The sequence below is a fragment of the Microtus oregoni genome, unplaced genomic scaffold (assembly GCF_018167655.1).
Source record: "Microtus oregoni isolate MIOR12 unplaced genomic scaffold, Mior012 000115F_ref0000277, whole genome shotgun sequence".
NCBI lineage: Eukaryota > Metazoa > Chordata > Mammalia > Rodentia > Cricetidae > Microtus > Microtus oregoni.
In genome coordinates, this window is record NW_024544744.1 from 1,723,848 (window position 1) to 1,747,866 (window position 24,019).

The 24,019-nt window shown below is 40.7% G+C and overlaps 1 protein-coding gene across 1 annotated transcript in view; it reads left to right on the plus strand.

The window, feature by feature from the left end:
* Positions 1-24,019, plus strand: part of Aoah (acyloxyacyl hydrolase) — a 205,263-nt gene that overhangs the window by 18,307 nt on the left and 162,937 nt on the right. Inside the window, exon 2 of the mRNA XM_041645717.1 lies at positions 10,267-10,362. Coding sequence (XP_041501651.1) covers positions 10,267-10,362 — 96 coding nt within the window. The remainder of the gene's footprint in view (positions 1-10,266; positions 10,363-24,019) is intronic.

Here is a 24,019-nt window from a genome sequence, read left to right on the forward strand (position 1 = left end):
TTTAAATAAATACCACCCTAATAATCATAACAACGAATTGGTGTGGCATTGTTTGTGACTTACGCCTTCATTTTGGCACCCAACTTTTGGTTTCAGAACCTCTCCTTTCCCCGCTCGCAGCCGCGAGTTCGGCTTGGTGGCCAGGAGTCCAGCTTGGCAGCTGCGAGTTTGGCTAGGCAGGAGCCCTCCCTTCCTCAGCCTGTGCCTTCCAGCGGCAGCCTTGGCCTCCCCACGTGGATTTAAACTCCACAGGCCCGCGTAGTCTCTGGCCGCGTGGTTTGCTCTTTTCTGAGTCATTTTTAAATCTCCCTTGTTAGCACAGCTCTTAAGTGGCACGAACCAGAACACGCAGTTGTTGAAAGCTGCAACCCCTCAGGGTGACTCTGTCACGTGGAGGCATAAGCGGCTTCCAGATTGCTCTTCTCTACCCCTGGATTCTGGGTTTCTGGTTCCCTCTCAGGAATTGATTTAATTACATTTACTTTGTTGAGAAACTTGCATTTTCCAGTTTTTAACATCGACTAAGGCACTGAAACAGGACCATGTTTTCACCGCGACTCTGCAACAGCGCCACCTGCTGGATAATAGGTAATATGGCAGTTTTCGTTTCTAACGCAAATTTTACTGCTTTGTTTTCACTAATACAATGGATTAGTAAACTTATATTTACTAATACAATGAATTACATCATACAAGGTTTATATGATTATGGGGATACCTTAATTTGCTTGTTACTAGGCCTCAGTTTTCTTTTCCATATTCTATCATTAAGGAAGAATATGGCACTCCTAAGAACGATTGAATCTTTACGTACTAATAATGAACAGAAGAATATGGCACTCCTAAGAACGATTGAATCTTTACGTACTAATAATGAACAGAAGAATATGGCACTCCTAAAAACGATAGAATCTTTACAAACTAATAATGAACAGAAGAATATGGCACTCCTAAGAATGATAGAATCTTTACGAACTAATAATGAACAACTAATTGACAGGATTAAAATTATTGAAAATCAGAGGTTATCTGAACAAGTGGATACTATGACAGACAAAATTGATTCCATATCCAAGGGTATTAGAAAGTTACCTGAAAGGGTTCAGGCTGTTGAATTTGACCTTCAGACTTTATCACAAAGTTTTGATAAGGTAACAGACAGAATGTACCTCCAAGATGGGAATCTACATGATATACAAGAAAAGTTTAAGGAGGACATGTTATCTTTGAAGGAAAAAATTAAAGCTTTGGAATCACAGGTGCAGAATGGGGACCAAAAAATTGATACCTCAGTGAAATCACTGGAAATATATACAGGTCAGGAGATTCAGGATTTAAGAGAGACAATGATAAAAAGATTTGAAAAGATTGGGGAAATTATTGCAGCTGGTGAACAGAGAAAGGAGGCACAAGGACAGGATACAATGCCTCCACCAGCTATTAGAACTGGCTTACCCAGGGTTCTAGCGATATACCCTATACTTAATTCTAACAAAGTGTCAACTTCTAAAGGCTCAAAGGGAGTCAGAGAAGCTAGATGGACACCAATAGCAATGAATGATCTGAAAGAAATTAAGCAAGCTGTTGTTAATTTTGGCTTGCACAATGCATATGTAAAGGAAATGATAAGGACTTGGGCTTCTAATGCTAGAGCTACTCCCCATGATTTCCATCAGTTAGTGTCTGCAGTTTTAGATAATGGACCTTCCTTGATGTTTGGAATTTATTTCAGAGAAGAATCCAAACATATGGAACAGCAAGGAAGAGCAAAAGGTATTGAGGTTTCCCAAGATCAAATTCTTGGTGCAGGAGAATATACTGATCCACAGGTCCAAGCTCTTTATGAGGATGAAGTACTGTGTCTATGTCACCAAGCAGCTTTAAATGCTTGGAATAGGATACAAGATCCAGCAAAAAGGGTTGAATCATATACCAGAATTAGGCAGGGACAGAGAGAACCCTTTATTGACTTTTTGCAAAGATTAATTAAGGCTCTGGACATAGGGGTAACAGACCCAGAAGCTAGACGAATACTTCTTGAATCTCTAGCTTTTGAGAATGCAAACATAGAATGCAAAAAGATAATTGGGCCTTTAAAGTCTAGATCAGCACCTATGGATGAATGGATTCAGCATACGATGAATGTTGAGACGTTTAGCTATAATGATGAATCTTGGGTAGGAGAAGCGATTTCCAAAGCAATGAGGAGACATCAAACTGCCAGGTGTTTTAATTGTGGTAAATTAGGACATCTGCAAAGGGATTGCAGGCAAAGAATTTCTAGGAATAATATCTCTTCTGGGAAGGACAAAAATAGGAGACCTCGGCCTTCAGGTATATGTAGGAGATGTGGTAAAGGCAGGCATTGGTCCAACGAATGTAGGTCAACAACAGACAGACGGGGCAATCCGATATTATCGGGAAACTCCTTGGGGGGCCTCTCGCAGGCCCCCAAGCCAACAGTGGCCCAGTCATTCCCAGTCACAGTGGAGAACGTGCCTCACCAAGAAAATTAAAAGCTCCAATTTCTGCTGTAAAAAGTAATACTGGTCTAAATGAAGAATTACGTGTGGAGGATGAGTCAAAAAACCCAATAGGACAGAGTAAACGTATATTTTGGCAGACTTCTATTAATGATCAAAGACCAAAGCTAAGAGTCTGTATAAATGGCACTTTTATTGAAGGCTTATTAGACACAGGTGCGGATGTAAGTATCATTACCCCAGAATCTTGGCATCCGAATTGGCCTCTTCAAGAGGTAGATGTTCAGTTCCTGGGAATTGGAACCCTATCTCGTGTAAAACAAAGCACAAGATGGGTTGAATGCATAGGGCCCAAAGGGCAAATAGGAAGACTAAGGCCATATATAGCCAATATTGCCATAAATTTATGGGGCCGTGACCTGCTACAGCAATGGGATACCCAGATTAACATTCCTGTATTTCCAGGAACTCATAATTCTGGGAAGGATATGATGAGGTATTATGGAAAAAGGTCACCAGCCATTCAGGCTGTACAAGAACATACAGCAAATACCAAACCTTTAGAGGTACCAACAGCCCTACCTTTAAAATGGCTAACTGAGAAGCCAATATGGACCAAACAATGGCCTCTAGCTGAAGATAAACTACAGGCATTGGAACAGCTGGTGCAAGAGCAACTAGATGCTCACCATATTGAAGAATCAACCAGCCCTTGGAATTCTCCTGTGTTTGTTGTAAAAAAGAAATCTGGTAAATGGAGAATGGTGACAGATCTAAGAGCTGTCAACAAAGTAATTCAACCTATGGGCCCACTACAATCTGGAATTCCTTTGCCTTCTCTGTTACCAAAAGGATGGCCTCTTATAGTTATTGATTTGAAAGATTGTTTTTTCACTATACCGTTACAAGAAAAGGATAGAGAAAAATTTGCCTTCACAGTGCCTACTTATAATAATTCTCAGCCTAATAGGAGATATCAATGGACTGTCCTCCCACAGGGTATGCTCAATAGTCCTACACTGTGCCAATATTTTGTAAGTAAGCCATTGGAAATAATTCGTAAACAATTCCCCAAGTCCATCATTTATCATTACATGGATGACATCTTGTTATCTGATTCAAATAAAGATACTTTAGAAAGGATGTTTGAAGAAGTAAAGAAAGTCTTGCCCAGGTGGGGATTACAAATTGCCCCTGAAAAGATTCAAAGAGGAAATTCTATTAATTACCTAGGTTACAGAATAGGGTTAGAGAAAATTAAAACGCAAAAGGCACAAATTAGGAGAGACCGGTTAAAGACTCTTAATGACTTCCAAAGATTGTTAGGAGACATTTCCAGTCTACGACCAGCTGTTGGGATAACACCTGATCTAATAGTTCATTTAAACAAAACCTTAGATGGTGATAAAGATTTAAATAGTCCAAGAGAACTGACAGCTGAAGCAGAAAAGGAACTGACAATGATTGAGGAAAAATTACAGGAGGCACATGTGGATAGGGTGAACCCAAATCTTAGCTGCATCCTAGTCATATTGCCTTCCAGAATTTCTCCTACAGGGATTCTAATGCAGAGGGAAGATATTATTTTAGAGTGGATATTTATACCTAATAAACCAAGTAAAAAATTAAAAACTTATGTGGAAAAAGTCTCTGAATTAATTATAAAAGGTAAGCTGAGACTTCGTCAACTAGCAGGTATAGACCCAGCAGAAATTATAGTGCCTTTTACTACTGAAGAAATAAAAAAGTTATGGGAAGACAATGAACCGTGGCAAAGAGCTTGTGCTAACTTTTTGGGAGAAATTAATAGCAACTATCCCAAAAGTGATAGATTTAATCTCATAAAAAGAACTTCTTGGATTCTTCCTAGAATTGTACGTGATGCTCCAATAACTGGAGCCCGTACGTTCTATACTGATGCAAATAAATCAGGGAAAGCAGGTTACAAGTCAGATGAATTGAGTAAGGTGGAACAAAGCCCTTATAATTCTGTCCAGAAGGCAGAATTATATGCCATTCTTATGGTGCTAAGGGATTTTAAAGAACCTCTTAATATAGTTACAGATTCACAATATGCAAAAAGAGTTATCTTGCATATTGAAACCGCTGAATTTATACCAGATGACACAGAGTTGACTTCATTGTTTATCCAGGTACAGGACATAATCAGGAACAGGCTTTGTCCGATGTACATAACACACATCCGGTCCCATACAGGTCTGCCTGGTCCTCTAGCCCAAGGCAATGCTGAGATTGATCAATTATTGATTGGAAGTGTGTTGCAGGCCTCGGAATTTCATAAGAAGCATCATGTCAATAGTAAAGGCCTAAAGAAAGAATTTTCCATTACTTGGCAACAAGCTAAGGACATTATAAAGAGATGTCCTACTTGTTCTTTCTATAATCAAACACCGTTGCCTGCAGGGAGTAACCCAAAGGGTACTAAGAGAAATGCAATCTGGCAGATGGATGTGTTCCACTTTATGGAATTTGGTAAATTAAAATATGTACACCACACCATAGACACGTATTCAGGTTTTCAATGAGCTACTGCCCTGAGCTCAGAAAAGGCTGATTCAGTAATCACACATTTATTGGAAGTTATGGCCATCATGGGTATACCTGCACAAATAAAGACAGATAATGGTCCAGCATATGTATCTAAGAAAATGAAATGCTTTTTTGATTATTATAATATAAAACACATTACAGGTATACCAAATAATCCTACAGGTCAGGCAGTTATAGAAAGATCAAATCGTACTATAAAGGATATGCTGAACAAACAGAAAGGGACTGAAAATACCCCCAGAAATAGATTACATAATGCTTTATTAACCTTGAATTTTCTTAACGCTAATGAGAAAGGAACGACAGCAGCAGAAAGACATTGGATAATGGAAAAATCTGCTGAACTAAATCAACCGATTTATTTCAAAGATGTGCTGACCTCTCAGTGGAAGCCAGGAGATGTGCTACGTTGGGGAAGGGGTTTTGCTCTTGTTTCCACAGGAGAAGAAAAATTGTGGATACCATCAAAATTAATAAAGTTTCGATTTGAAGAGGAGAAACCTCTTGGAAAGGAGAAATGACAACTCATCCACAACGATGATATTCATACAGGTGGTAAGAAAAACATATAGAATGGGGGCAGGGTTCTGTTCTTATCTCCACAGGAAAACACTCATCTTTGAGAAATTCAAGGGACCCTGGATGTTTGGATACTGACAGATGGAAAAATACCTGCCCAATAGGAAATATCAAGACAACTGAATGGGTTGTGTAAGTAATATTAAACCATAGTTCTAAATTTATAAAGCTGGTTTTGAAGTTGGACTCTGGCTCAGTCCCTCTCCAATTCCAAGCCTGTTAGTAAGAGAAAAACCCAGAGTTTCTGGAGTTTCTGTCTCATGTCAAGAGCCATGATATGGGACAGAAAGAAATATGAGTTTAGAAAACATCTTTGCTTTTCTTCATATCTATCATACTTTTCATTGAATATATCTATCATGTCTTTCATTGAATATATATATATATGTCTATATATGTCTATATGATTAATGTTTAAGTTTTTCATAATGAACAATGAGTTTTTCCTGAAGTGACATTTGAAGTTTCCAGGAAGAAGATGGGGCCCCATAACAACAACTCCACCTGGTTGATATGACGTCATGATACTGATAGTGCTACTACAAGACCTGCTTTTGGTACCAGCTGCACAAGACAGTTCCAACTTGGTTAGCTGAAATGGTGCGCATCTTATACAACATTTTGGCCAGACCTGCACAAAATACTCAGAGACTATTGGCAATTTTAAAAGACATTGATCTTGAAATTTAACCATCATTTTACTTTCACAGGATCCCCCAGAAAGAACGTCGCCCCCATGACAGCTGGAAGTAATTCTAGAGGACGACGTCCCCTCTCCCAGTAAAGTTTGCCCTTGGGTTTAGGGACATCATTTAGGGGTTGATTATAATTAGTATACGATTGAGGGTTGGGGGAGGAATTTTATACGCTCAGGGATCATTTTGAAAAAAAAAAAAGAGGGATGATGGGATAATAGATTTGTAATTGTGAGTTACTGTTTTTAGACAAATACATTGGTATAGATTCTTGTATATTGATACAAAGTTAAATTATATTGACTATTGTACGCATGCATGTTTCTACCTCTGTTTAAAACATTTTTTATGTATTGACATATATTGTATTGATATATATATATATAGTATATATTTACCATATTGCAGTGTACATTTCTACCTCTGATTAAGATACTTATATAATGATTGTGTATTGATATATATTTACCTACTGCAATGTATATTTGTACATTGTTTATATTTGGAGGTCATTGTCCTCATTTGTTTCACAGTCGTTTATTGTCTTAGTCTTTAAGTTAGATAGATATTGAGAATTATATAGACTAATAGTCATCTAAGTTTGTCATTTATAATAGACTAATCAGGTTCTTTAGATATATAGAGATTATACTCAGTATAGATAGATAATCTTCAACTTCTTCAAAGAGCTGTAGAAAATGGCCTTTAATCTAACTCAGAGTTTTGTGGTAGTGAGACACAATTGCTCCTGGCAACACCACTCTATTCCCGAGAGAATGTTGAGCACCAAAGACACTCCACCTGGAGCCTTCTTTTTGGCAGAACTGGCCTTGGGGCAAAGAAATGCCCATACCTCAACGACTGACAAAGATACAGAGCGTGCATCAATGGATAAAACAGGGCTGTCATATCCTGCCAAGACAGGGTAAGATAGTTTTGAAAAGTTGCTTGCCTTTGAAAATGGTATGTCAGTTATGTTAGGCCTTAGCCAAAGTTGGTTGCTTCAACGCTGCTAACGTGATTTTGGGTGATTGCCCAGGTAGCCAGTTGTCTCTGTGATTTGTTGCATGTTTTGGAAGTTGTTTTACTGAACTTCCTAATTACCCAGGTAACATTATTTCCCTTCTCAGATCTTTGATGGGGTTGAAGACTATATAAATGTAGTTACTTTCTCTCATGACTTGGCCAAGTTATTTATTATACAAGACCTAAGCTAGTTAGAATAGGATATTTGTACTTATTGTATATAATTTCATAGTAGGTTTAGAACTCTCTTATTTAAACAAAAGGGGGAGGTGTTGCGGGAGGTCCTCCCACTCCTCCAGCCTATCACCGCTGAGGTACCAGCCCATTGGGGCGTGGTCTCTCTCCCTTTAAAAAAGCGGCCACTTCCCTCTCCTCTCTCTCTTCACTTCCTGCTCCGCTGGCGACTAGACTCCTTTCCTGGTTGCGTAGAGGGCTGTTGCCTGGGACAGTGATCTGTAAGTTTTTTCCCCTTTAAATAAATACCACCCTAATAATCATAACCCCGAATTGGTGTGGCATTGTTTGTGACTTACGCCTTCAGACACCAATCACGACAGCTCACTGATGACCTGATGCAGGAAGTGTCTTCAGAGCCTCCCTGGCTGCTCGTCAGCACATGCTGGTTTGATTGATTAGGAGCTGCATGTTCTGCACATTTCCTAACGAATCTGCTGTTTGTCTCAAGGGAAACAAATAAGCTGAGTGGCCTCTCACCTTGCTATCCTGTTTCATGTCTTCACTGTTCTCTAAAATGAGATTGCATTGGATTTATATTTTAAAAACAGAAGGAATACACATGAAAATGCTTTTTAGGCCATAGAATGTTAATCGGCATCAGCTACTGAATTCATGGCAATGTAAGAAAACCCTCAAAGGCTGTCACTTCATTTAAAAGATATAGTCAATCAGACTTGATGGTTGATGCTACTAAACACACCAGCAAGTAGGTGCTGTTGGCCCAGGAAGATGATGGCTGCAAAGGTCTCAGTACTCATATCTAGTGAGCACCATCTTCCCAGCCAAAGGAAGCAGAGTGCTACCAGGCACTTAAGTATCTAAATAGGTGGCCAGCTCTCATTTCTTTATGGCATTCTCTAGTTTTATAGAAGGTTTTATTTCTTTCTGTCTAGAAATGCCCAATGGCATTGCTCACTGTCTTACAGGGTCCATGGTGGGAATTTGGCTTTAATGACACTAGTATATAAATTGAGGGCTCCTGCTCGCTGATTTTCTCAGTCTCCCTTCTAATTAGCTTCTTCAGGTGGAACTCTGCAGCAAAAATCTGCTAAGTAGTGCCCACTTTTCCTAAGAGACTGACGTCTGCATCTTCTCACCACTTACAGATCTTGGGCCAAGACAATACTTTTCTATAAAGAAAGAGTCTCTTCCTTATAGGAAAATAATGTTTGAACTCCTTCAGCAGCTTGGTAGATTGAGGCAAGAAATAGAAGCTTCGATAAACGTGAGCTTAGCAATCTTGGGAGTCATACATATCCTGTACCAAAGTAAGGGAAAGAATATATTCCTAACGTGCTCAAGATTTCTTCTGGACACCCATGTTGGGTTCATACTTTTCGCTGTGAGCTCTCTACCCTGAGATGTTTCCCAGGGACTTGTATTCTGAAGGCACACTCAGTTGTATCGTCATCCCAATTAATCAACACACTTGCACTGTAGAAAAATCTTACTTCCTGCTTGTTAAGGAAACCAAAGCTTAAAAAGGGAAGATGTTAAAAAAAAAAAAAGGAGGCTGTTGAGTCCAAGGCTGTAAAGTCAGGACTCAATCCTAGGTCTTCTGGGAAATTTCCACTACTATTTGAAACTTAGAAATCTGTCTTTAGGTCCCAGGCCACAATGATGTGGGACAGGGGTGATCTACCACTAACAAAGACACCTACTGCAGAGAACAAACTGGAGATTTGAGAAGCTAGTACCTATGGATTGTGTACAACTTTCTTTTTTTTTTTTATTGAGAAAAGGAGAAAAAAAAACAAGTTTCCACCTCCTCCCAGCCTCCCATTTCCCTCCCCCTCCTCCCACCCTTCTCCCCCTCCCCCCACTCCTCTACCCCTCCCTCTCCAGTCCAAGGAGCAGTCAGGGTTCCCTGCCCTGTGGTAAGTCCTAGGTCCTCCCCCCTCTGTCCATTTCTAGGAAGGTGAACATCCAGACTGGCTAGGCTCCCACAAAGCCAGCACATTAAGTAGGATCAAAACCCCTTGCCATTGTCCTTGGCTTCTCATCAGCCCTCATTGTCTGCCATGTTCAGAGAGTCTAGTTTTATCCCATGCTTTTTCAATCACAGTCCAGCTGGCCTTGGTGTACAACTTTCTGATGGGGAATCTTTGCAAACCAATTATCTTCAAGAGGTGGGGCCAAGTAAGGGGGTGGCTTTCTGGGACCCGGAGAAAAACAGCACATGGCCCAGGTGCCCTCTCTCTGTGGCTCCCTCACAGTGCAGCTGAGCTTGGACTTTTCATTCCTGTTTCATGAGTTCCCCCTTATAATAAATAAAAATATGATGTTTTTTAGCTTTTATCTAACCTGGTTATTTTCCAAATTGAGCTCACTTCTACAACTTTCCTCACCCTATCTTATTTAAATATCATCTCTTTCTCTTGATTTCTCTGGGGTTTAAGCCAGATTAATTACTTCCCCCAAGTCACATAGCTCACAAATGGTGAAGCTACTCTGACAACCCCGGCTTTCTGAGCCCTCAGCCCAGTCTTCTCATCTCACTTCTCGTTTGACTGTAAATCCCAGTGCATTTATGTATGCTATAGACGTTTAAGGGCAAAAGCAAGGGAAGTTTTCTGCCTCCGCTGGTGTTCTTTAGGACCCAGTCTTCCTACTTTCCTTCCCTAGCCCCTCCAGCCCCCTTGTAACCTGCTAACAGGCTCTTCTCCTCCCTGCAGGGTGTGTGGTGGTGGTGTCTGTGATTGAACAGCTGGCAGAAGTTCACAACTCTTCGGTCCAGGTGGCAATGGAGAGACTGTGCAGCTACCTGCCTGGTAAATCTGCAAGGGCCCTGATCCCTGATGCTCCGTGTCTTGCTTCTCTTCTCTTCTGTGAATCACCAAGATGGAGACTGCACCCTGCTAAGGCTTATGGGATGGGGGAGATTTGCTTGTGCTTTCCTTAGATTCATATTCTCATGGTGTTTATAGATAGAGACTGAAATAAAATGTCAACTCCAGGGAGTTTCTGTATGACATTCTCTCCCATGGCAGACATCACTGAGGCCATATAGGGAGAAAATGTTGAAAGGCCAGTGACCACTAGCATATCACAATAACAATGACTTTCCCCACCTGATGATAATCATCTTAGATATTAAGAAGTTAATGAATAATTCTTCTTTATTGTGCACACATTCACAGACACACAGAGTCCTACTAATATAGACGTTAGGCTGGGAGGATTTCTGATCTCAACACCCCAAATAGGAAGATATCAGAGACACCCCTTCCATTTCACCTGGATCTCAGTTAACTTTCTCACCCATTATGCAATCCAAGGAGCTGATGGGTGTTTGAGAAAGCTCTGTATTTGTTTTTCAGATTCGGCAGAAAGAAAATATTTGCTCTGTTTTCTGTGTACATAGTTATGTATTTGAGAGTCAAATTTTCCTTCTCCTGGTAGAAACTAATTCTTCAGGAAGGCTGACACTATTAAGTATGTTATCCAGCCTGAGAGTGATTGTGTCTTTGATTTATATGCTACCCCATGTCAGTAGCCAAAAAAAAAAAATCATTTTCTGAAAATTGCATTGTTCAATATATGAACTTACAAGATAAAATATTTAGAACTCAAAAAGAAAGACTACAAGAGAATAGTATACACACACCTGTTTGTAATGTCTTGGATGGATCATTGTTAAGATCTCAGTCTATTTATATTAAGTCTTTAGAGAAATTAAATCATAGCAGATAAACTAGAAACACCTTCTGGCTTTGTCTGCCCCAGTTCCATTTTCCACCAGCTCCCTAGAAGGAGAAATGATCTTAATGAATATTGTTTTGCAGGATTTCGCATTTACATATTTGCTCAACTAGATCTGGAAGTAAGTTGTAGTTATCTTGTTAGCAACTTTTCAAACAATTTCTGGTCAAACAAAAACAGTTGTGGAATCTTGTTAGCAACTTTTCAAACAATTTCTGGTCAAACAAAAACAGTTGTGGAAACCACAAAAAGTGAGTGTATAATTTTCCATTTTGAAAGGTAACCTCCTCCGTAAAGAACCCAGGTCAGCAAAAGCAGATAATTAGCTTGAGGTCCCAGTCACGTGTCCACCTCCACCCACCTGCAAAGGAAAACATCTAACTTTGCAGTAAATGTTACTTTGTGATTTTTTTTTTCACTTTTAGCATAACTATCTTCTTGTTTTACATTTCTGGTGTGTCTCCCAGGTCTTTTACTATCTACAACTTAACTTTTCATCTTTTCATTTCCCATATAACTTAGCTATGAATTTTGTCCTGTAACTCTTCCCACAGCCTTTGCTTCCCACAGGATTTTCTGACTTCTTGTATACCTGTGGTGTAAGGGAACATGTTTCTTCTGAGCTCTGTGATTTCTCAGAATTGGAACCTAAGTCCAGAGCTTCGACACTCCCAATTTGCCAGTTTGATTCCTTTGGCAAAATGATACAAGGTTCTCTCTCTCTCTCTCTCTCTCTCTCTCTCTCTCTCTCTCTCTCTCCCTTTCTCCCTTCCTTACTCCCTCCCTCACTCCCTCTCTGTGCCCGTTATGTAATTCTAACAACTATTGATGCTTCATGGGGGTGAGAAGTATCAACTTTATTGGGAGGTATACCATTGGTATCATTCATTAATTGAAGTATATTTAACCTATTTCCTCATTATCTTATTTGAATATTTTCCTATAGTACCTAGTTCAATTTGAAAAACCAAGACACATGCTTTATTCTTACAACTTTAAAGAGATTGAAAAAGCAATCATTTTCTTTAAAATGCTACAGAGTCATGATTTAAACATAACTGAGAGATTTCAGTCAATTGCAACCATTATCCTACTGAAGCGCAAATAACCCCTTCTTTGACCAGAAGGTCAGAACCTCCTTTTCAGTTTGATGATGAGCTCAAATCACCCCAGCAGCTTTCTCAGTAGCTGGACTAGCCAGGTATTCCAGGCATGTCTTGTTCACTCCTGGGGCTTGAAACTAATCATTTTTCTTAGAAATCTAGGAGGGCCTTTTTAGTGACAATTCCTACATTATAACTAAAGTCTGGGCACTTGGTAATCCTGATTATCTTAATGGTCAGTTTTTCTCAGCCTCATCTGTGGACAGGGATTTAAAAAAAAAACACATGCGTATACACTTACATGTATAATGTTTAATATAAATCTAACGAGTTCATGGTGCTGCTTTCAATTCAAATCCAAAACTACAGCTATTTTTCTTAATTGATTTTGTTTCTTAGTTGGTGTCTCTTTCTTTCCTGTAAAGTCCTTATTGTCAAAGTGATGGCTAGAACTACATAGCCCGTAACTTCCCATTCACTGTCCCTTACCACACACTCACAGTCCACAGTATCAGTTCCAGTATATTTCCCATTTCTTATTTCATGCAGTTCACGTTTGTTGAGAGCAATTAAGATTGTTTTTTTGCATATAGTTTTCCCGTTTCTCCACCTTTTAGAAGCATTGACCTATATGATCTGAGCACAATGCCGTTGTTTGAAATACCTCTCCAGTCACCAGCTGTGTGGTTCATGTCCACCCCACCTCTCTTATGGCTGTCCCTCTAGCGGAACTGATGCCTGAAGCTCATTCCTCAGGAAGCATCCTTAGGGAAATTGGCCCCTGAATTCTTGCATGTTCATAACAGGCTGTTTGCAAACTTTAGACTTGAAAGCCATACGTTTTGTGGATATAAATCTTTGTGGGTCTCTGGAGATAGCAGAGTAGGTAGGAGCACTTGCTACAAGTCTCCGTTCAAAACCCTAATAAACACACAAAATGTTACACTCACTGTGACTTCAGGACTGTGAGAGTGGAGATGTGGAGACAGGAGGATCACTGGAGCTTGCTGGCTGCCAGTCTGGCATCAAGACTGGTGGAAAACCCTGCCTCAAAGGAATAAAATGGAGAGCGATAGAGTAGGACACCAAGTGTCTTCCTCTGGCTTCCAGGCATGTGCATGAATGTGTGTCCCAATGTACATACACACACATGTACACCCACACACGTACATACACACAAATACATACATACACTCCAAAAATTCTTTGGTATACAAGTTCTTTCCATGAAACTCCTAATTGCTAAAAAGTCTAGTGTGGGACTGGAAAGATGGCTCAGCAGTTAAGAACACTTGCTGCTCTTGCAGAGGATCCAGGTTTGGTTCTCAGAACTGGTATTAGGCAGCTCATAATAGCCTGTAACTCCAATTCCAGTGGCTCTAAGGCCCTCTCCTGACCTCCCTGGACACCAGACTCACACATTGTACACATACATACATGGAAGCAAAACACTTACACACATAAAATAAAATGAATAAATATTTTTTAAAATAAAAATAAGTTAGAAGGTTAATTTGGATCTAGTTTTTTCTTCCCTTAAAAGTCACTTGTTCTGTTTGACAATCATTTCAAAAGATATTTTTCTTTTTTTTTCTGTGAAATTTAGTGATCTAAACAGAGCATGTTTCAGAGTTCATCACTGAATGTTCATGTTCTCAGGCAAGCGGTGTGTTCAAGTATATACATTTCCTAACTGAAGGAAAGACTTTTTATTTCTTCCATTTCCTTGGTTTGGGTTTCTTTTTCTTATCCATATATCGAATCTTCATTGTCTGTCTGACACTTTACCTCCCCCTTGAGTCCTTTTCTGTCTCTCTTTGTGTGGGTGTGCTGAGTGCTGTGGTGGAACCCAGGACCCCATGTACACTGGCCAGAGCTCTCATGGACTGTAACCCACACCGTCTTTGTGTCTTAGCACTAAACATCTTCCTCCTTTCACCTCCGAGTTCTCTGAAGACCCCGTCTGCTGTTTCCATTTGTTCTGTATTTGTTCTAGTTAAACTTCATTTCCTTTATGATTTCTAGTCTTTCTTGATTTCTTTTATTCCGTATCCGAGCTTTTTCTAACATGAATTTTTTTCTCTCTTTTCATGTCTTATATCATTTTATTAACAACGTCTCTCATTTGGAAACTCTGCTTTAATCTTTTCTTTTGTCATGGTTTCTAATGTGGTTTTATGATCTGTAGGAATGTTATTCCTTTTTTTCCTTGTAATAGCTTTGTATGGGAATTGACCTAGATACATTTCTGTTGCTTAATTTTTTTTTTTGTGAAATTAGTCTTTAAAACTCTGAAAAAGAAATGCACGAAATAGAGTTTCTGAATGCTCATAGCGCTGTCTTTGTTGCTTTTGTGCAGTGTTTAAAGTACAGGTTGCTTGCTGCTCAGATTTTCTACATCTTTCCCCTGCCCACTTTCACCAGGAGCTTCCTTCATCTGTATTTTTAAGCAACCCAGCAGTTTCCCCTGATCGTGGGCAGTGCTCACAAGGGATATGGGGGTCCACTTCTCAGAGTTTATGGGTATCAGATTATTCTAACTCCTTTATCTAACTCCTTAATCCTTCTGGGGCTGGAGAGATAGCTCAGGGGTTAAGAGCACTGCCTGTTCTTCTAAAGGTCCTGAGTTCGATTCCCAGCAACCACGTGATGGCTCACTACCATCTGTAATGAGATCTGGTGCCCTCCTGAGGAAGAAACCTTGGTCAGGCAGCCTCATCAACTTACACCATGAAACCCAGTTTGGACTAGTTCAACAGAACCGCCATATACAGGCTGCACATGCATGCTTCAGCATTGCCAAGGCATCAATTTCAAATTTCATTTTCATGAATCCTTCTGACTTTAAGTGCTGTGGGCAAAATTCCTGGGTTCAGTTGCCATCTTCTGGCTGACTCATTCAGCTTTGGAGTCAGCCCCTGACACCTCTGGGCTCTCTTTTGGCACAAATGCTGATGAACCATCTTTGCATAACACTGTGCCATGTTCATGGGGTTCCTCAAGCTGTTTCAACTGTTTTCCTGGACTTTGCTAGCCTTGGTGGGAGGTGTCAAAGAGATTCCAAAGCACCACTGCTTCCTGGCTACCTTTCTAGTATTGTCCCTTGCTAAGGTTTTAACTTTACATCAATAGTTATGCGTTCCTTTACAGCATCCTGTTTTCATTCTGCATTATGTTTTAAAAACCTATATCCTCAATGGTTTTTTTTTTTAAATCATGGAAACATCTTATGTCTTTGATTTATACCCTTCCTTGTTAGTTGACATTCAGAATCTGTCAAAAAGTCTCACTTCTACAGTTTGGGTATGGTTTGAATATGTCCCCCAAAGATTCATGTATTGGAGGCTTTGTCTCCAGGGTGGTGGTACATTTTTTGTGTCATAGTCTAACATAGGTGATACAGCTGTGGGTATCGCCCTGGTAAGAAGGGACTAGTGCTGAGATTATGGAGATCATTTGCACCTCAGAAAAGGTTGTTAGAAAAAAGAACAGATATGCCAGGCATTTTAGCACATACCTGAGGTATCAACTATTTGGAAGGTGAAGGTCCTGTGCAACATGCTTAGGCATTGTCTCTACACAGTAAAAAAAAAAAAAAAAAAAAAAAAAAAAACTCTTGTGGGAGCCAAGGAGACTGCACTGGGTGTGCTTGCAGCACAGCCTGATGACCTGGTTGAACCCCCAGAACCCACATAAATGTTATGGAGTTATTCTGACCTCACATGTGAACTGTGGTACCTGTGTCCCCCTCATGTCATGCACTCCCATATTCTCTCTCTCTCTCTCTCTCTCTCACACACACACACACACACACACACACACGAAAGAGAGAGACAGAGACAGAGACAGACAGACAGACAGAGACAGACAGAGAGGAGAGACGGACAGAGAGAGAAACAATCTAAACACTTTTTAAAGAAGCAAGTTTTTGCAAAAGCCCCTCCTACTCTGCTTCTGGCCTCCTGTGCAAGTGCTGACTCCCCTCTACTGTTCTTTTCTGCAGAAAGGAGACAGAAATGAACAAATGAAGCCACCTCATCTTAGCCTCCAACACTGAGAGCTGAGTGAGGATCTCTCTCCACACATTGGTTATAGTGACACGTTTCACATCTCTGGGCTAAAGAGGGAAACATTACTACCATTTTCCAAAGGAGGACTTTGTAGGGAGGGGGTCACAGTTATCATGAAACCTGCCCTGCCACTTGCTCCTTCCATGCAACTGTCTCAGTGTCATGGGGACCATTTGCATCTTGAGTTTTCATTTTCTTTTTCCAGGGAAGTTATGTTGCCCAAAGGACAGAGAGGGGACGCCTACTGATTGGGAACCTGGTCTGGCACAGTGGAAGTAGAGCAGACAACAGGGTTTCTAGGGTGTGTTTCCTACTCAAGTGGAGCAACTCCAGTGATTGAAAAAGGTGTTGGGGGTCTTTTTGATATTATCAGGAAATGTGGGGACTTTGGTATGGAAACCAGTATGCTGTTCAGCTCAAATGGTCACACTTAAAGACCATTGGCAGACTTAAAGACAGTTGTGACATTCTATTCTGATTCAGTGACTGTGAAAAACCTGTGCAAAATGTACGGAATAACGAAAAGACTATCTCCTAGCTAAGACTTCTCCTAGAAAACATAATATGCCCAGCCCACAGTATCACCTTGGATCTAATACTGACTTCTGCGTGATAATCCAGAAGCAGGAGGAATAGACGAAGATGAAATTATGCATGTAAACACACATTTATTAAAAATGATTTCTAAGTATTCTCTTTGCCCCTAAAGCTAAACAAACACAAAATCCCTAGCCTTAGCAGACACAGCCTGTGAGCTGCACTCTAGAGAATGATGTCTGGGTAGATTTCAGCCTTCAATACCCGAACAAACTAATGTTTCAAACAGGGCAATGTCTTTCTGACCTTCCCTTCCACCTCAGCTTTCACTTATGGTTCTCATTAGTAAACACTTTAGAATAATCCCAGAATCATCAATGGGGAAATGGGATGGAGTCATTGTGGTTAGCAGTCAACAAAATCACATGTTCTGAGTGTCATACCAGAACGTCACTTCCCTGGTCGCCCGTTCAGAAATCCTATCTCCATTAAATATGATAGTTAAGAACTCATCTAGCCTTAAAAAGAGCAAAGCAGCATATGCATCCTGGAATATGAAGCTACAGAGCTAGTTAATGTGGTTAACTCTTGTCTGTGCTTCAAGGTACTCATTAACAGTTAGTGTTTAACAATACATGCTCTGCTTGAGGTAGGTAGTGTGTCAAATAAAATGCCCTCAGCAGATTGAAATGAACATTATGAACAGCATTGGCCTCCGGAATAAAAACTCTGTAGTTTTAGCTAAATTGTTGACCACTGCTGTGTCTTGGGCTCTCTCGCCCTTGGTGTTCCTGATTACAAAGTAAATGCAGGTAAAGACACCCATCAGCTCAGAAGAGTCTGGAAAGCAAGGAATTGACAGCCAACTTACATGACTTGCATATGGGGATAGCTGAGGTTTCAACTGCAAATACACATGTGCTAGCCGCATGCCTGAGGGCTGCCCAGGGATCCTTTGCAAACTCTTCTTTGCGCTATGGAATGGCTGTGTTTTCTTTTATTGACAGGATATTCTATTCCAGTCTTCACTCCCTAGATCTGCAGGGATATTCTTGCACCTGTAGATCACAAGCATGATCTAATAGGAAAGGTTCTGCTTCAGATCTTCTTCAGAGTTGGGAATGTAGGTCAGTGATAGAAAAACTTGCCTAGCATGCACAGAGCCCTGAATTTGGGTTCCGGTAAAACACACTGTGTACACACACACATATACACACACACACACACACACACACGCACACCTACCTCACAGCATTTACCTAAAGCATCCTCCATATCTGGTGGTACTAAAACAAAACAGTACAGACTATAATGAATAGAAATGTACTTATCTTGGCGTCCTGGATGCCCAAAGTCCAAGTGCAGGAGTTAAATGTCATACTTCCTGCTGTGTCATCCCATAACGTGACATTTATCCATCTCTAGGAGCAATAACCTCTGATTAGTCTCTAGATTCCAACATTATGGTATGAGGAGTAACTGCCTGTCACAGAACCTATAGGGACGCATTAGAATCACAGTTTCCTTTCACAACTTCTAGGCCTAGGCTGGTCACCACTTTGGCTGTAATAACACTTGAAGTACTATCTCATCGTAGCCCTCCAGGTACATCTATCTTTTTACCAGAGGTTTTGCATATTTCTGCTCCATATTCTCCCATGCTGAGCATATACTTTATCTCTGGGAGGATCCTTTCTTTTCTCACATCCACCACGGCTCCAGGACCCTCCTGAGTCAGCATCAAGGAATCCAGGTGAAGAAAGAGATTCCTCAGAAGGGGATGCTCTGAATGAGAGCCCTGCAGTGGTTCACTTTGAGTGGAGCAGAACAATCATAGAAACATACTCACAGTGCTTCTCATCAAACCCAAGGAAGATGGGTTTTCTCTGCCTCTCAGCCAGTAATGCAAGTTAATCAAAGAACACAGTAATGTTGCTTTTTAAATTGCTGTGCTCCAGGCTAAGCTACTTCAACATTAGCATGACTTTAAACATTTCCAAACCGCCTTCCACCTCACTTAATTATGACCCTCTCTTTAAAACCTCCTTAAACCATGCAATGCTACAGTGAAACCAACCAACCAACACGACCAGAGTTTCTTTTATTTATTTTTATTCTTTTACTTTTGTTTTTTGAGGCAGTGTTTTTCTATGTAGCCCTGTCTGCTCTGGAATTTGTGAAGTAGAAGAGGCTAGCCTCAAATCCAGAGACCCACCTGCGTCTGCCTCCTGAACACTGGGATTAAAGGTATGCACCACAATGACTGGCTTGGCCACCTTTTCAGATAAAGAAGACAAAGCCTGTGGAAGAGAAGGCACTTCCTGAAGTCTGAGTTCAGTGAGCTGATGCTGGAATCCAAGTCTCTTGAGTTAGGTGACTTCTGAGTATTTTAACCCTCTCCGCAATAGTAACCCTCAATAGGAGGACCATGGACAGGGGGGACAGCAGAGTTTGACCATTTTATTGGTTTAAAATTTACATGTATCACAAGTCACTGGTTAATAATGGAACCACAGTGGCTTTCCATATGTTCAGAGATGTCATCTATCACCATTGTTTTGAGTGTTTTCATTACACCAGTGTTTTAGTTATTGTTCAATTGCTGTGAAGAGACATCATGGCCAAGGCAATGCTTATTAAAAGCAGTCTTTAATGGGGTGCTAGCTTGCAGTTTCAGAAGGTTAGTCCAGCATACAAGGATGGCACCAGAGCAGTAGCTGTGAGCTCTGCATCCTGATCTACAGTCAGGAAGCAGAAGGGTGGGGGGGGGGGGGAGCGGAGAGGCAGGCAGACAGACTGACAGACATACAGACAGGGCTTGTAATGAGCATTTGAAACCTCAAAGTCTACCCCCAGTGACACATTTTCTGCAACAAAGCCATGCCTACTCCAACAAGGCCACACCTGCTAATCCTTGTAATCCTTATCAGACAGCTGACTTCCTGGTGATTTAGCATCAAATATGGGAGCCATTCTTGTTCAAACTACTACAACCATAAACTACATGTCCCTTAGCTATCGTACTCCAATACCCATCCTCCCGATCCCTAAAACCCATTCATCTACTTCCTGTCTTTTACATTTATCTGTTATAGATATTTTATATAAACTGAATAATACAATGTTCAGTCTTTTGTGGTCAATATCCTTTTGATATTTTGACAGTGGCACAGTGGGTTTTTTTTGCATAACTTTAAGCATGTCTTACTTATTAAGTTCATATCACTTGCAACAGAGCTTCATTTCTTTTTATATCTGAATAGTATCCCACTGTATAGACATCAGCATTGTGTTTATCAGCCTGTTAGTTAATGAACACTTGAGGGACTGGAATAAACAAAGCTGCTATCGATGGTTGAATATGTATTCTCAGTTCTCTCTGGTTTCCATGTAGGAGTAGAATTTCTGGATCCTGGTTAAATTGTCTCAACTCTAAGCTAAATAATTTGAGGAACCTTGAAACTATTTACCAGAGAAGCTGCACCATTTCACATTCTTCTACTGTTTGAAACTTTTAATTGTTATTCACTTTCAACACTTATCATCACTTTTTATTTAGCACTAAGTAGGAGGGAGCTGTATCTCACTTAGGTTTGGATATAGACAAGCATATTTTCCCCTTGAAGCACTTGTTGCATATTTGTGTACTACTAGAAAACCGCATAGTCATATGCTTGCCGTATTTTTAATTGTACTATTTGTAATGGTTTAAATGAAATGCTGATGTTCCCCCGAGGGGTACAGCAGCAGAAACGCTGTAGGTCCCTGAATGGCAGCAATGGGCAGAGGGCCACAAGGCCACGGCAGGCCATGCTGCAGGTCCCCGAGTGGTGGCAGTGGGCAGTGGGTCCTGAGACCATTGTGGTCCACAAAGGCAGCCAGGTCCTAGGAAGGAAGCTGTATGGTGGGTGAGAGACCGAGATGGATAGGGACGCCATGCAGAGTGAAGTTAGATATTTATTTGGTGGGTTGTGGAAGGGAAGGGGAGAAGGGGGAAGAGCAGAGAGAGAGAGAACTCTCTGGGAGAGAGACAGAAAAAGGAGGGACTCAGACTGGAAGCTGAAGATCAGCTTGCCTTGGTGGAAGGGGGAGGAAGTGGGCATGGCTTTTCTCTTAAAGAAACAGGACAGATCATTACACTATTTATCTTTATTATCAAATTACATATTAAATAATCATCCAGAAACTTCCATTCCATTTATATTCAGCTCACCTACCCATTCTTGATTATTCTTAAATTGTTCATTAAACAAAATAAGCCTCCAAAGACAGTGCAACAGTGTGTCCATTTATTAGTTTTCAAGTGTATGGATCTCTGATAACAGTTAAATGCAGATCCTTGAGTGTTACCAAACTCCTGTAACTAATACTTGTCATAACATTAGAGTCAACAAGGACAAGAGAGAACTTCAACTTTCTTTTTTGTTTCCCAGACAAACATTACTATCAATCAACCTTGGGATCCATCTGAGAAATTTTAAAGCCTTCTGACCATTTCACTCACTTCAGCGAGAGAACGGAGTCAAGGATCCTTTCCCTTTTCTTGATCAGCCTTTCTATTACTGCCCTAAACTGCTGTTAGCTGGTAATCTGAGGGATGTCAGCTCTAAACCCTGCCAAGACATTAAAGAACCTGGATAGGAAGAGAGGCTTGTCACACAGACCCTGGGTCATTGGAGAAGCTTTCAAGGACAGACTCTTTCCTTCTTTCATGTACAGAGAAAGAAATAGGTTTGAAAATGGACACTTGTAACGCTTGCATCCAGGAAGTAGGGATGCACACGTCTGGGGAGGGCAAAGCCTCTGAAGGCAAGAAAGAGACATTTAGTTGGCAGAACAGATAGATAAGAATTGAGAGAGGTTGTGCTGACAAAGAGTTTCCACTGGAAGAAGCAATAAATCAAAGCACTGGGACTAATTATATTAGCTGATAATTGTCCAGGGAGTGAATTCTCTGAGGACTGCTTTAGGGGGATCATTCTCACAGTTCCTGGGAGTTTCTGATTCTCTTACAATGTACCTAGAGAATGAACAATTTTATCTGATTTAAAATTTCCCGAAAACGAACAATTTTATCTGATTTAAAATTTCCCCAAAACAGCCACCATGACTCTAAGATCAGGCAGTCTCAGAGTGGGGAAAATTAATTATAGACTCCTTGCATCTTCGTGAACTTATGTGTTCTGTTTATCTAAAGCAGAAAATTGTAGACTCCTTCAACCCAAAAGAGCCCATGATTATCCACCTACAAGCTGTCAGTTTTTGAAATATTGTTATGCCCAGATCACAGAGTCCCCCCAAAACCAACTAGGAGACCAAGTCCTGTATGTGAAAGCAAAGAACCTTTATTCTTACTAAAATTACCTGGCATGAGAGAGAAGGAAACATGGAATAGCTACAAACCCACCTAGGAGTTTATTAGAAAGGTCGTTACAGGCCTGGGGAATCGGTGTGCAGAGAGAGAGAGAGAGAGATGGCACATCCAGCTTTTTAAAAGCTGCCTAGCACAAGTGCACAGGGGTTTAGTGTGACTATGTCATAAGCAGATGACTCAGATGATGGGCTCACGCCTGCGCACAAATGTTTAGCTGAGTCATTGTGGATGTAACCACGCATGAGCACACATGGATCATGCAGGGTCTTTTAACATTCAGGCACCTCTGCACGTTCATGGCTCCAGAACCCAGAAGTATCAGCCTTATGTGGCTGAAATCATTACACTTACACAAGTATGCAAACTCAGACTCTCTGTGTGTCCAATATATTGGAATGATCTGTGAGCCCCAAGCTCAGCTGGAGTTGGGTTTTTATAGTAGCAAAGGTAGGTGTAAGGGATTTTTAAGGTTCAGGACTCCTGACTGGCTGACATTTGTCTAGAGGTGTCCTGGTGAAAAGCGATGGGTGTGTGCTGGCAGGTGATCCTAACTACAATGGTTGGCACGTTAGGAATCTCCTTTGGATGGTCTGTTCCAGGGTGGTGCCAGCTTAGGACTTTTCCTGGAACCTGGTGCTGCCTGGATCTCATGTGTAGCCTCGCTGCCCTGGGTCCTGCAGTATCATTTGTCAAATTTCCTCACTGAAATTGTCTTGGCACACTAATGCCTTGACCATAATTGTGTTCAGGGTTTCCAGTCTTTAATTCTATTTCATTTGCCCACACGGCTCCCATTCTAATACAACATTATTTTTGCTACTGTAGTTTTGTAGGTTTCAAATTGGGAAGTCTGAGTCTTTTTTGTTTTTCTTTTAAAGATTTAAAAAAAAAACCTACTCTGGTTCATATGGTGGTTAGAATCACTTGATAAATTTCTGTGGATAAATTAGGATTATTTTGGAAATGAACTAGGATTATTGAAATTGTAGATCCAGTTTGGCAAGATAAAATTTTCTGCCAGGGTTCCATTTCTTCCAAGGAAGCAACCCTGTCTATAGATCTAAGTTTAGCTACTAGGGTTCCACTGTAGAGCCACAAGGCAGAGAAATGGAGTTAACATTTATATGGTGAGATGGACCCATCCACCAAACTTCTCTGTATTTCCAGAAGTCAGGAGGAGTTTCTATTGCTGCAATTAACCAATATGTACAAAACAATGCAGGAAGAAAGGATTGATTTGATTTATTGTTCCATATCACAGCTAATTAACAAAGGAAGTCATGGTAGCAATTCACTTTAGGAACCTGGGATCAGGAACTGCAGCAGAAGCCATGGAGTAACATTGCTTATTGCCTTGCTTCCCATGGTTTCCTCAGTCTGCTTTCTTATATACCACAAGAACACCTGCTCAGGGGTGGTACCACGCACAATAATCTGTACTCTAACATGTTGTGATGGTTTGCATAAAAATACCCCCACAGGCTAATAGGGAATGACATGATTAGGAGGCACAGCCTTGTTGGAGCAGGTGCAGCTTTCTTGGAGGAGGTAGGGAGCAGACTTTGAGGTCTCAAATGCACAAGTCAAGTCTAGTGTGACATTCACTTCCTTCTGCTTGCTGATCCAGATATGGAATTCTCAG